At 35.1% G+C, this 12,781-nt stretch overlaps 2 protein-coding genes across 3 annotated transcripts; both read left to right on the top strand.

Annotated features, from left to right (window-relative positions):
* The first annotated feature begins 373 nt into the window (after positions 1-373).
* Positions 374-5,109, top strand: LOC142548868 (protein PHR1-LIKE 1-like). 2 transcript variants are annotated; one of them, XM_075657478.1, is made up of 8 exons: positions 374-570; positions 1,324-1,993; positions 2,162-2,360; positions 3,074-3,150; positions 3,238-3,277; positions 3,971-4,028; positions 4,177-4,246; positions 4,605-5,109. In XM_075657478.1, the coding sequence occupies exons 2-8, from the start codon at positions 1,421-1,423 to the stop codon at positions 4,974-4,976; spliced, it is 1,389 nt and encodes a 462-aa protein (XP_075513593.1). In that variant the 5' UTR covers positions 374-570; positions 1,324-1,420; the 3' UTR covers positions 4,977-5,109. The 2 variants fall into 2 exon arrangements, with proteins under 2 accessions (XP_075513593.1, XP_075513594.1); XM_075657479.1 differs by having other exon boundaries at positions 383-566.
* Positions 5,110-5,848: 739 nt separating this feature from the next.
* Positions 5,849-11,385, top strand: LOC142548867 (uncharacterized). Its single transcript, XM_075657477.1, has 7 exons — positions 5,849-7,486; positions 7,795-8,212; positions 8,725-8,869; positions 9,379-9,494; positions 9,579-9,657; positions 10,015-10,248; positions 10,685-11,385. The coding sequence occupies exons 1-7, from the start codon at positions 6,361-6,363 to the stop codon at positions 11,012-11,014; spliced, it is 2,448 nt and encodes an 815-aa protein (XP_075513592.1). The 5' UTR covers positions 5,849-6,360; the 3' UTR covers positions 11,015-11,385.
* Positions 11,386-12,781: the final 1,396 nt, after the last annotated feature.

Below are 12,781 nucleotides of genomic sequence, written 5' to 3'. Positions count from 1 at the left end.
ACTTAAATTTTTTTAAAACTTTCTAAAATGAATTCATATACCACACGAGTCCGATCTTTTCAGTCATAATCATTACCTAAAACGGTGTTTAACTTTTTAACCTTTTTGATTAGTCTAACCGTAGATTCATCAATCAGGCAACCAAAAAATCAACGGCCGAGATGAGACAAACACCATAACCACACGCTACCACCAATCATTGATTCGTATGTAGCTAACACATTTATTTTATTAATTTATTATTATTTTGTTGAGCTAGAAAAAAAATTGGGATATGGTTTTAGCGAAGTCAGCTTTCTTTGATTCCCGTTTTAGAAATTTATTCCTAATTCCAACATCAGATTCATTTAACATTGTATTATAGTGAATTTTATCGTTTACTGTGACACATTCATGTTTCTTGTCAGCGTTCTTTAATCTTTACTAAGCTTTATTTTATTTTTACTCCGCCAACATCTATCGATATTCAGTCGGATTCTGCTGCATCTCGAGTCTAGTTGGTTGATTCTAATCTTTCTTGGATCCCATGAACTGTTGGCCAAACCCCACTTCGGATTCACCATTTCGTGTGTAATTTCATCTGTTTTGGTTATGTTTAACTTTGTTTTTTTTTCCTTCCATTTATTGAATTGGGTTGTCAGTTGTTTCCAAAAAGATTGCCTTTTGTCCGTTTCTGAGCCGTGTTTTGATGTACCCACATCGAGTTTTTTTAATTTTTTTTTATTTTAGTGTAGTCATTTGTATGCGTTTGGGTTGCTCAGGGGTGGTGGTGTTGAAACGGGCGGCTGTATCCGAGTTTTTGGAACTTGGAAAATGATTTTGTTTGTGATTCTCGCTTTGTTTTTCAAGTTTAGTGTTCAAGTTTTTAATTCTTGATTCACAGATAGATGGACCATGGATAAGATACATTAACCGATTAGGGGTATCTGGCTTTTGGGTCTTTATGGGGTATCAAATGAATGAAAGCCTTAATTCCTGAATCGTGTCAGCAAATTCTTGTTTCCTTCATAATTTCTGTATTTGATTATGAATTTTAGTTTGTGGTTGGATAGCTCTATGGGAGTTGAACTTAGTTTTTTGTTAGATTTTGCCTTCCTCGAAGAGAAGCACAGAATATTTTAATGAATTTAGATAGTAATTGAATCAGCCTACTTTCTATCAGATAAGTGTGTTGAATGTCAAATAGTATCCCGTACGTTTAGTCCAGCTAAATATTATGAGCTGATTTCACATCAATTAGGCATACGTATTAAAGGAAGATAGTATTATTTTAATCCGATTTCTGAGTCGCTTCTCACTTTTTCATTTGACATATTCTTTCAGATGCTTAAAGTTAAAGGTTTGAGAGTTGTGATTCTTTGAGGGCACCGGAGAACTCTGATAGGATCTGGTTCTTTCCTGTTTATGGAAAGAATAGAATATGCCCCCTATATTGTGTAAGAAAAAATCCAGTGAAGCACATCTGAATGAAATAAAAGTGTCTGGACCTATGTCCACATCTTTTGGGGTCTTGTCTTCTCCATTTGAAGAAAAGTTTCCGAAGCTGCCAAATTCGTCTCAGGTTACTTTAGGTCGAGAACTGACTACTAATTTAACGTCCTTATGTCCTATGACACCCTCCTCTAGTGACAAAACTCCTAATCCTTGTCAATTGGCTAAGTCACCAATAATTTCTGAATCACTGAAAGATGGGGATTCTTTTGTATCATACCAACATTCCCTCCTGCAAGCTAGCGAATCAAGTGGCTATTCTATGGATACCGAAGAAGTTTCTTGGGATAACGATGTGACCCAAAATTTTCTTGACATTCCCTTGAATATTCATGTCCAGAATGAATTGGTGGAATGTAGAGGTGCATTGGCATCAGATGAACATGGTAAGAATACAGATTGGCACGAATGGGCGGATCAATTGATCAAAGTCGACGATACACTGGACACGAATTGGAGTGATCTTCTTGTTGATCTCAATGTTCCAGATCTCAATGCGGAGGTTTAATTCTCAAATGTCACACCATCTGAAATTTGAATTGCATTAGTATTACATCATTTCAAATACACATCGTTAAATTTCATCTCATGGAAAACTAGATTTTGACCGGGTTCAATTGTTTAATATGTCATGTATCTCTTCTGCTCTGAACTGTCAATGACTTACCAGTTGCTGGAATTGCCACCTGATGCCTCCGTATGCCATCCGCAAGTTCATCAGCATCAGAGTTCTCCCACCTCAGGAGGACAATGCTGTTCTGTACTTAGCTCTCCTCGTGCTGCACCTTTAACCAAAGCTCGAATGCGATGGACACCGGAACTTCATGAAGTTTTCGTGGATGCTGTGTCTAAGCTTGGTGGTAACGAACGTGAGTACCCGGTTCATTTATGCTTGATTTCTTGATCTCGTTAACAACTTAATATTTGAAAACTTGGGTGATATTTGGATTCATTTTCTTCCTCTCCTTCTCCATTCTTGAAAATAAAATTAATTACGACCCTTGTTTTCCTTTCTTCTCCCAAAAATTATTTTCACGCTGCAAGCATAATCATTACTTTAGTTTTTATTTTTTTTACTATTTCTTATAAATGCTCTATTACTATATTTTATTCTAATTTTCTAAGCTACATTTTGAGATTTTAAAATATTCTACATATTAATAAAATTTATATATTCATAAAGCGATATCACTAACTGGACAGACAATTCATTAAAAAAAATTTGTCGAAAATATTTTCTGAAGCATTTTCCTTGAGCTCCTTCTCTGTTAGCAATCAATGTTGACCTCAGATAGAAGAATTAGTGATTGCCTATAAAGTAATTTACAAGAGAGTTATATGGTCTATCAATTAGCGGGTTTGAATTACACCTGATGGTTGAGTGGGAAAACTAAAAACAGAAGTAAAAAGAAGCGTAACAGAGAATTACAAGAGTTTGTGGCCCTGGGGGATTTTGTCAATGTATGCAAGCTGTTTGAGCATGCTACAGTACATGTTGCAATCTTCAACTGTATCCGTTTTATTTCTGGTATTAATTGGAACCCAACACACTTGTCTTAACATTGTGGTGTGTACTCCATAGGAGCTACACCAAAAGCTGTCTTGAAACTCATGAATGTTGAAGGCCTGACCATTTATCATGTGAAAAGCCACTTGCAGGTATTTTGAAACTTTGAACTTCTATTTTTGTACTCTTTTGGTTTGTATGTTACACCATATCTCAACGTACTATTTCTGTAATTCCAGAAATATAGAACTGCAAGATACAAGCCAGAGTCATCAGAAGGTAACCATCGCCTCGGTTGTAATTTTTGTCATGAATGTAATGGTTGAGGGCTAATCTGAACAAGTCAACATGTCTGCCATTTATTTCGTATTTGGTAGAAACTTTTTTTCCCAAAAACTCGGGCTCATGGAAGTGGTTCTATAATAATTTTATGCTGTAACACGTCTCATCGCTATGCAACCGATAGACAGGATGTCTGACATTAATATTTGAGCTACATATGTGTACTTGTTGAGATATTGGCCAGCGAAGCCCTGAAAGTAACCAACCAAGTCGACTCAATTAAAATAAAAAGAGGATGATGGAGTAACTAGAGCCTTGAACATGTGACAATCTGTTTCCAATACTGTTAGAAACCACTTTTTTCAAAGTTGGAATTCATTGGATGTGACCCAATAAAGAATTTTATATTTTAATTAATTTATATTTTTTGTCAGGATATTTTAACAATATCTGTATACAGCAAGACATTATTTAACTATTTGGATTCGGTTACTTGACAATTACCCTTAAATCATGAAAAAACTATGTATCCTTCGGTATTACCCTGCTGGACGCTGGTGTAGTTGACATAGTGCTCTCTTCGTAATATTTCGATGATAAATAATGACTTACTGAGTCTGATCTTGCTCTTCCATTAATAGATTCCTATTTTTTCTTTAGATTTTATAAAAATGATCCTTATGATGTCAGGAGCGTCGGAGAAGAAGTCAAAAAATGTGGCAGAGATGATGTCCCTGGACTTGAAGACGTAAATCTCTCTCTCTCTCTCTTTCATACACATGGCATATTTCTCACATTTGACCTTTTCTTTTGTTATGTTCGGTTGGGATTCGAAACAATGTTGTTCTAAATATTAATATCGATTATTTTTGTAATATCGATTATTTTTGTGGCAGGACCATGGGAATAACTGAAGCGCTTAGACTGCAGATGGAAGTGCAGAAGCAACTCCATGAACAACTTGAGGTATGCAAATGATGCTCGTGTTGCCAACTAAGTTAAATGTTAGTTTGTTGCCTCCTGAGGAGAGACTGTCTTTCTTCGTGGAGGATTGGATGTGCGATTTTGTAGTTCAGAGTTTTTACTTTCATCAACACACACACACATATATACACACATATAAGGTTTTCTTTTGTTTTACTGGAAGTATTAATTTAATAGGAGTTCATCTATATTAGCTCTCATGCATGAGGGGTCGTTTTTGTTTCCCAAAGTTATAAAAATTCATTGTTGTTTATGGATTATATCTCGTAAACACGAGCATTTTTATATACGCTAATAAGCAACAGTCTTGAAAATGTATGGAGTCCCCTTTTCTCTGCAGATTCAGAGAAATCTTCAATTGCGAATTGAAGAACAAGGGAAACATCTTCAAAAGATCTTTGAGCAGCAGAGAAAGATGGAAGAAAACAAGTCTAAAGCATCATTACAAAACTCAAACGAGCTTTCGCAGTGTCAAATGGTTGAGAATCCACCTTCCTCTGGTAACGACAAGCCAGGGCCCTCAATCAATGACCGTTCCAACATAAAAGAAGTTACATCAGATCCATGCCTTCCCACAGATCAAGAATATTCATGTAAGAACTCATTGTCACCCAAAAGAGAATCCTTTGAGGATCATGAACTTGATTCTAGTGGATTTGATTTTGCATTGATAAAGCAACGAGCTAAGTTCAACGGAGAAGAAACCAGTTGAGTGATTCTTGATGGGGAAATCTTTGTTGTTATAGAGTAAAACCAATTTGAATAGTTTATTGTGACATTATTTTAAGTTGATATGAGATGTTGAATTTGTAATGTAATATGATATAAGCATATATATTTTCTCATTCATATGGTACTCAAATCTTTTCAGGGTGCTGTGTGAATGACTGATTTTAAGTATTGAAATGGAAAGTGTTTTCTGCAAATTGTATGGTGTATGGAGATAGTATCTTCACCAGCACTAGTTTGTTGAAGTTACACTCTGTATAAATACTAACCAGATTTTTAAAAACAAAAAAATTACTAATGAAGTTCATATTCAGGGTTAGTTCGATCCTACGTTCGAATATTAGCTCAATATTTGATCTATTGGATTGATATTTTTTATGTTCCATGGATACCGTATCGAATGACAAATTTTGAAAATATAATATACGATAGTGTTAAGATACGACAATTATTTAAAAATATATAAATATTTATATAAATATATTGCAGAAATATATATACATGTTTACGTAAATATATACAATGTAAGAACAATGATCTAAAAAAAAAAGTCATATTTTTTTTTGCCGAAACGTGTTCTCGCCGTGTCCGACTGATCAACAACACGGATTTTGCAATATCCACATGGACTTCAAAAAATAAATTAAGTTGCCCGTCTTACATAGGTTATTTTGATGGTACACTAGTGATATACTCGAATAAATTAATGTGACGTTTATATATAACAATATTTCATAAGGGTGTCTTTTTATTGATCTTAAATACATAAATTTTTGTAGAAAAAAATACATAAAATTTGTGTTTAAATAATATTTATTGGAGGTGATTCCGAGACATAAACTTCAATATTCGATATGAATTAAAGTTCGTTATCTGCACTGGGATTTCCTGAAATGAGGTCAGATTTATAATCGGAAACGCAAATTTACAAAAATCCCTTATCAAGATCTCATTATATTAGCTTAAAAAATTTCCTTTCCATGTAAATGTTAATCTCTCTGGTCACTCAGAACTTCATCCCATTATCCAAGTTTATCTTTACTTCTATTCAAATGTACATATATATATGTATGTATATACATGTGCCAACAACAAAAGCATCTGGATGCTTAAATTTCGGAAAAACCCATCCACAAAAATTTACATGTATGTAAATGCAATATAGAACACACAGCACAAGAACTGACAAACGGACATCCAGAGTTGACTATACGTCGCAGATTTCATCAGATTATTCGAATAAGCTCGTTGAATTGAAAAGGTGTTGTTTCCTTGATGGGTTTCGGTTTATTTGGATTTTGTTGATATTTTTTCATTGGCTGGATTGTGGGATTTCTTTTATTTGTTCGTGAGCTAGGGTTTTAGTGATGGTTGTGACAGGGAATGACCCGCTGGAGTCATTTTTTAATTCAATTCAAGTTTTTAAGAGTGCTTTTTTGCCCATTGAATCCAATTATCGTAAGGTTGTGAGTTGCTTTCATGGGGTTTCAGAAAATGGAAATCTGAATAATAGTAAAAATAACAATGATGTAGAGCTAGTGGTAGCTCCGTTAAATGTGAAAAGAAAGAGTAGTGCGAGTGTTGATCAACATATGGTGGTTAAAGTTGATGAGAGAAAAGGGATTTTTACGGAAAATTGTGCCAATGGTGTGTGTAATAATGATAGAGTTGGGGTTGAGGATATGAACGTCCATTCATCGAAGAAAGGGTTGAAGCAGAGATTTGGAAGTGATGATCGTGAGAAAGAAAATTGGAAATGCTTTCACATCGAGGTGGCATGGGCGTTTTTGATTAATGGATTTGTTCAGGGAATCCCAACCCCATTCAAATCTGGGAAAACCTGGACACATAAGATGAGTCGCAGGGATAGTTCTTGTTGTGATGAGTCAGGAGCGCAAGTGGAAGCAAAACCAAGAGTTGCTGGTGAAATCAAGCAGCGGGAGTCAAAGGTTAAAGAAGGAAAAGATTTGTCTTTTGACTATTTTATAGGGATAATGTTTGATCAGTTGAGTCATTTGCCGAAGTTTGATGGGGGTTTTCCAGAACATGAGTGTGTGAATGCTGATCACGAAACTTCGATCCCTCCCATTAACCAGTTTGACCACTTTAAGGCACTTACCAGTATTTTAGAAGGTAAAACGGCAGATGTGAATGGATTTTTGGGAAACTTGAAGTTTGCACGAGTTGGAGGCGTGCCATCTGGTATTGTTGAAGTGCCTTCTGTAAAGGATGTGGGGGATGATGGAGTTTGTAATGATGCTAATCAGGTAGATAATAATAATAATGGAGGTACTTCTCCACAAAAGGTGTCAACTGGGTTGCTAAGTATTCCTCTATCCAATGTTGAGCGATTGAGATCGACTCTATCTACTGTCTCATTTACAGAATTAATTGAGCTTCTACCTCAGATAGGTAGGTCTTCGAAAGAAGACCACCCTGACAAAAAGAAACTTTTCTCAGTCCAGGATTTCTTCAGGTATACAGAAGCTGAAGGTATGCATTACTATTCTGTTCAATTCACCTTTCACTAACATTAAGAATGTGCAGTGTTGTGAAGTATAGTGTTTTTAATTTTTAATTCTTTCGTATCACATACTCACGTTCAGTAACTGACCGAAGTTCACCTATTCTCTGTCCCTGTAAAATAGATGTGGTTTGGTTGTACCCCGTATAATGCTATTCAAAAGTATTTTTGGTTTTTACCGTTCACCCTTAAATTCAAAAAAAATTCGTCATCAGATAATCAGTCTCACATTGAATCTCAATCTACATCACTCTCTCTCTTTTTTAATTTTTTTCAGGAAGGAGGTTTTTCCAGGAGTTGGATCGAGATGGAGATGGACAAGTTACAATGGAAGATCTTGAAGTTGCTATGAGAAAAAGGAAACTGCCAAAGAGATATGCTCACGAATTTATGCGCCGTGCTAGAAGTCAGTTGTTCTCGAAATCTTTTGGTTGGAAACAATTTTTATCCTTGGTGGAACAGAAAGAACCAACAATACTTCGTGCTTACACCAGTCTCTGTTTGAGCAAGTCCGGGACTTTACAGAAAAGTGAGATCTTGGCATCACTGAAGAATGCAGGACTCCCAGCGAATGAAGATAATGCTGTTGCCATGATGCGTTTCCTGAATGCCGATGCTGAGGAATCGATATCTTATGGGCATTTCAGGAATTTTATGCTTTTGCTCCCATCAGACCGACTTCAAGAAGACCCACGGTAATTCAAAGTTACTATATCCTTTTGTGCAGCCTTTGTCGAAATGTTTTCAGAGTATTGATACCATATTGAATTTCTTGTTTACTTTGCATATTTGATAATTCATTTGCGTAAACTTGGAGCAGGTGGAATGAATGAGATTCAAAGAAGGCATTTTAGATGCTGAAATTGTCAAAAGTTTTAGTGTTGGTTCACTAGTCGTATTTGTACTACCGTACTAGTTATTATTAGATGGATTATCAGTAAAACATCGAGTTTTATGTGTACTTCTGTCCATGAAAACTCCAAGAGTTGCTCTTGTTTTCACATTTCTTCTTCTTTCAGGCATGAAACAAAATGGGATTCAAATCGCCAAACCTGAAACTACTTAAATGTTTATGTTGTTGAATCTGGTATCTAAGATTATTTAAGAATTTTCCTAGGAGAATTGAGGTGTGAGCATTGAGACTTACATGGCATGGTATAATCAACTCGCTGATAGCAACTTACTGTGACTCATCAATGATGTGCAGAAGTATCTGGTTTGAAGCTGCGACGGTGGTGGCTGTTCCTCCGCCAGTAGAATTACCTGCCGGAAGTGTTTTAAAATCAGCATTGGCTGGAGGGCTTTCTTCTGCATTGTCTACATCTTTCCTGTATCCAGTTGACACAATTAAGGTACAGTCTTGAGAAACAACTTAATCGTGCAATTTTTTTTATTATATTGATATCTTCGGGGTATTTTCAGATATTTTACTGAAAATGTCTGATTTCTCCTCCTGAATTGAATTTCTTAAATGCATTTGCACACTTAAAGCTGTGTTCTTGTATTTGGTAAAAATGTGCATTATTGTCTTAAATACACACACACACACACACACACACACACATATATACACACACACACACATATATACACACACACACATATACATATATATACATATACATATGTATATATATATTTTATTCTATTTTATGAAATTTTGGCATATCATTTGATGATAATGTGCGTTCGTGTGTTGATTAGTTATAATTCATGGTTATCTGGAACATGTCCCACGAGTAAAAGCATGCAATAAAACTAATGAATGAGGTTAATAGATATGTGAATATGTGATGTGTTTTGCTTCTCTCACAATTTCATAATTCGGAGAGGCGATCTGATTGTTTTCAATGGTTGTTAGACACGGGTGCAAGCTTCAACCCTTACCTTCTCAGAAGTTATATCAAATCTTCCTCAACTTGGAGTCCGAGGATTTTATAGAGGGTCCATTCCAGCTATATTAGGTCAATTTTCAAGGTACATCTGAACATCTTATTTTCTCTTTTTCGTTGAAATGATTTTTCTCTATTTTTCTGAGATTTGATGTAATGAACACCACAGCCATGGTTTGCGAACGGGAATTTTCGAAGCAAGCAAGCTTGTTTTAATAAACGTTGCACCTACACTTCCGGAATTACAGGTACAGGTCATGAATGTGCATTGTAAAGCGTACCACTTTCCTATTATATGTTTAGCAATTTTTCAATCATTTGAATTTCTTCTACTTTACCTTAAAAAGTGCCTTCAACTGTGTTTTCCTGCATTGGTGTTATCAAAATTAGCATTGTTAGTTTAATTCATCATGGCTGTATTTGTATGTTTTCTTGACTCTGTTTGTGTGAGGATATACTGTTAGAACGTTCCTCATTTGTAGTTGTTTAAGCTTTATTGGGTTAGGGATATGTAGTTTTAACCTGCCCTTTCAATTTTAATGGCATTATGAAATATAGATGGCATTATGAAATATAGAGTTTCTTATTCAGTGGATGATGTTTAGGTTCAATCTATAGCATCATTCTGCAGCACATTTTTGGGAACTGCGGTTCGGATACCTTGTGAGGTGCTGAAGCAAAGGCTGCAAGCTGGTCTATTTGAAAATGTAGGGGAAGCCATTGTCGGAACGTTGCAGCAAGATGGTCTCAAGGGGTTTTTCCGTGGTACTGGTGCAACCCTCTTCCGCGAGGTTCCATTTTATGTTGCAGGCATGGGCCTCTATGCTGAGTCAAAGAAGGTATTCGTTATTCTTGATTTGAAAACTGTTTGTCTACATACAGATGTTTGTAGCTTGCCATCTGTTCCCTTGATTTTCCAGATAACCATCATGTTAGATCGATGTGCTGATTTTGAATTTGGACTATGATACATATCTTTGATATGATTTTATTATAATTTAGCTGTGAACAAGATTTTCTCCTAGATTAGTTTTCAAGTGTCGATAACCATATAAAGAGGTGGCGGTTTTGTTATAATCTCTAAATTAGGAGAGATTACCAATGCTTTAGACTTTTGAGCATCATGTCGCAAATGTCAGATTTCGTGAGCAAATCATGCAAGTCTGTGGTGTTTTGGTATATTACATCTTATGTCTATCATGCACTGATCTCTCATTGAATTTGATCTTACATCTAACTCCTTATTTCCACTGTTTATCAATGACTCCCCGCCAGGCTGTCCAGAAGCTTTTAGAACGCGAACTCGAGCCTTGGGAAACAATCGCAGTCGGAGCTTTATCCGGAGGGCTAGCTGCTGTCGTAACAACTCCATTTGATGTTATGAAGACAAGAATGATGACTTCTCCTCCAGGGCGACCTATAACAATATCAATGGTAGCCCTCTCTATTTTACAACATGAAGGGCCCCTTGGACTATTCAAAGGAGCCGTGCCTCGATTCTTTTGGATTGCTCCATTAGGCGCCATGAACTTTGCTGGTTATGAGCTCACTAGAAAAGCGATGGTCAAAAACGAGGAAGCTGGCGAACCAGTTGTAAAGAAGTAGCCAAATTCCACTTCTTACGAGCCTTTGTTTTGTAAGTTCACAGCATTTGGAAGCTGCATTGAGGAAATATTTTTTTGAGCTGTTTCCTTTTGATGTAGTAGCTTAATCACTCTTGGTTCGTCGAAAATTCAGCTTTTTGTTCGTCGCTAAGTCATCATTTTCTTCGATTTTTCAATCTCGAGCTTCAACTCGAGCCAGTCACAGATGCTTGGATCCATTTATTCTGCGAACTCGGGATCGTCCTCGAGGGAGCACAGCGCTTTTCTGGGCTATGTTCTGAACTTGTGAAATGTAAATATTACTTTTCACTTACTTTAGTTGAAATGAATCGACAGGACGTACAAGGGAAACTTTATCCCTATTTTCATTTTACTTTTATAGTTGAAAATCAATCCATGGAATCGTCCCACAGCCTCGGAATATGATCAATGATAATACGCCTATAAAAAAAAGGTGAATAAATTTATTGATATTATTATATATATCTACCTTGTAATTTTCTGCCTAAATTTCCAGTAGTATGAAAATCATCAATATTTCTCTATTCAAGTGAACGGAGAAAAAGATACAAGCTAGCTAGTATGATCCATTGGCTACCAAATTCCACTTCTTACCTTTGGAAGGTATAATCTTGTAAAGAATTAAATTAGAAAAGTAAAATTGAGTTTATTAACACTTGAGTAGGTCTTTTGTGAGACGGTTTTCAAATTTTTATCTGTGAGATGGATCAATCCTACCGATATTCACAATAAAAAGTAATACTCTTAGCATAAAAAGTAATACTTTTTCATGGATGACCTGTGAGACCGTCTCACACTTTTTGGAGTGTTGATAACACTTTTCGTTCATTTTTAAAGACGTGTTTTCATTATACGTACTCTTAAAATTAAGTGTATAGCAATAATTTTTATGTTGTCATCGAAAATTTATTTTTGTACTTGTGTTATATAGTGGAATAATTGTAAAGGTTGTTTGGATAGCTTTGTGAACTCGACCGGTCTTGACATACATGGAATATAAGAATTTGCATTTAAAAGATGGTTTGATAGATAAATTTCAATTATTATTATTATGATCATTGTCATCTTGGGACGATTTGAAATATACAAAACGCATCGCAAGAGAGAATCCAATATTTTTTTTTAGTTCGTCTAAATTAAATTTTGATCATCGATCTATTGAAATTAGATATTTGATGCCGAGTATATGTCGATAATATTCAACATCATATCATCACTCTAATGATTTTCTATTTTTTTTTCCTCCAAAATTTATGTCTCACTTCAGTAATTTTAAAGTGTTACTTAATTCGATTTATACATCATGACAAAATATGTGTGTTGTGCGGAACGATGTGATTATATCAGGTTGAACACATTTGGATTGAGTAATTTGAAATCCATGATTTCAAATTTATTTTCATTGTTAAATAACTTGAACAAAGCAAATTCATCTCCAACATATTTAACACTATAATTATATTAGTCGTAACATATTTCAAATAATTTCAATATTCTAAAATTTGAAATTCATTGTGATAATATTAATAATGTAAACAAGTAGGATGATGAATTTGAATTTCTTTCATAAATTCTGTCAACAACAAAAAAAAAGTATTTCAAATCCATGGATTTCATATTAATCAGTCGAAATGCACTCTGAATCCTCTAAGTTTTCCTGAATTCATTCACGATATTATTCACAATTTCCAAAAAAATACTATTACGTAGTGGTCATGTTCTTTCATGTTCAAAAAATTTAGGAAAA

The sequence above is a fragment of the Primulina tabacum genome, chromosome 6 (genome assembly GCF_025594145.1).
Source record: "Primulina tabacum isolate GXHZ01 chromosome 6, ASM2559414v2, whole genome shotgun sequence".
Taxonomy (NCBI): Eukaryota; Viridiplantae; Streptophyta; class Magnoliopsida; order Lamiales; family Gesneriaceae; genus Primulina; species Primulina tabacum.
Note: the sequence above shows the minus strand (reverse complement) of the source record. Positions and strands in the feature narration are given on the sequence as shown.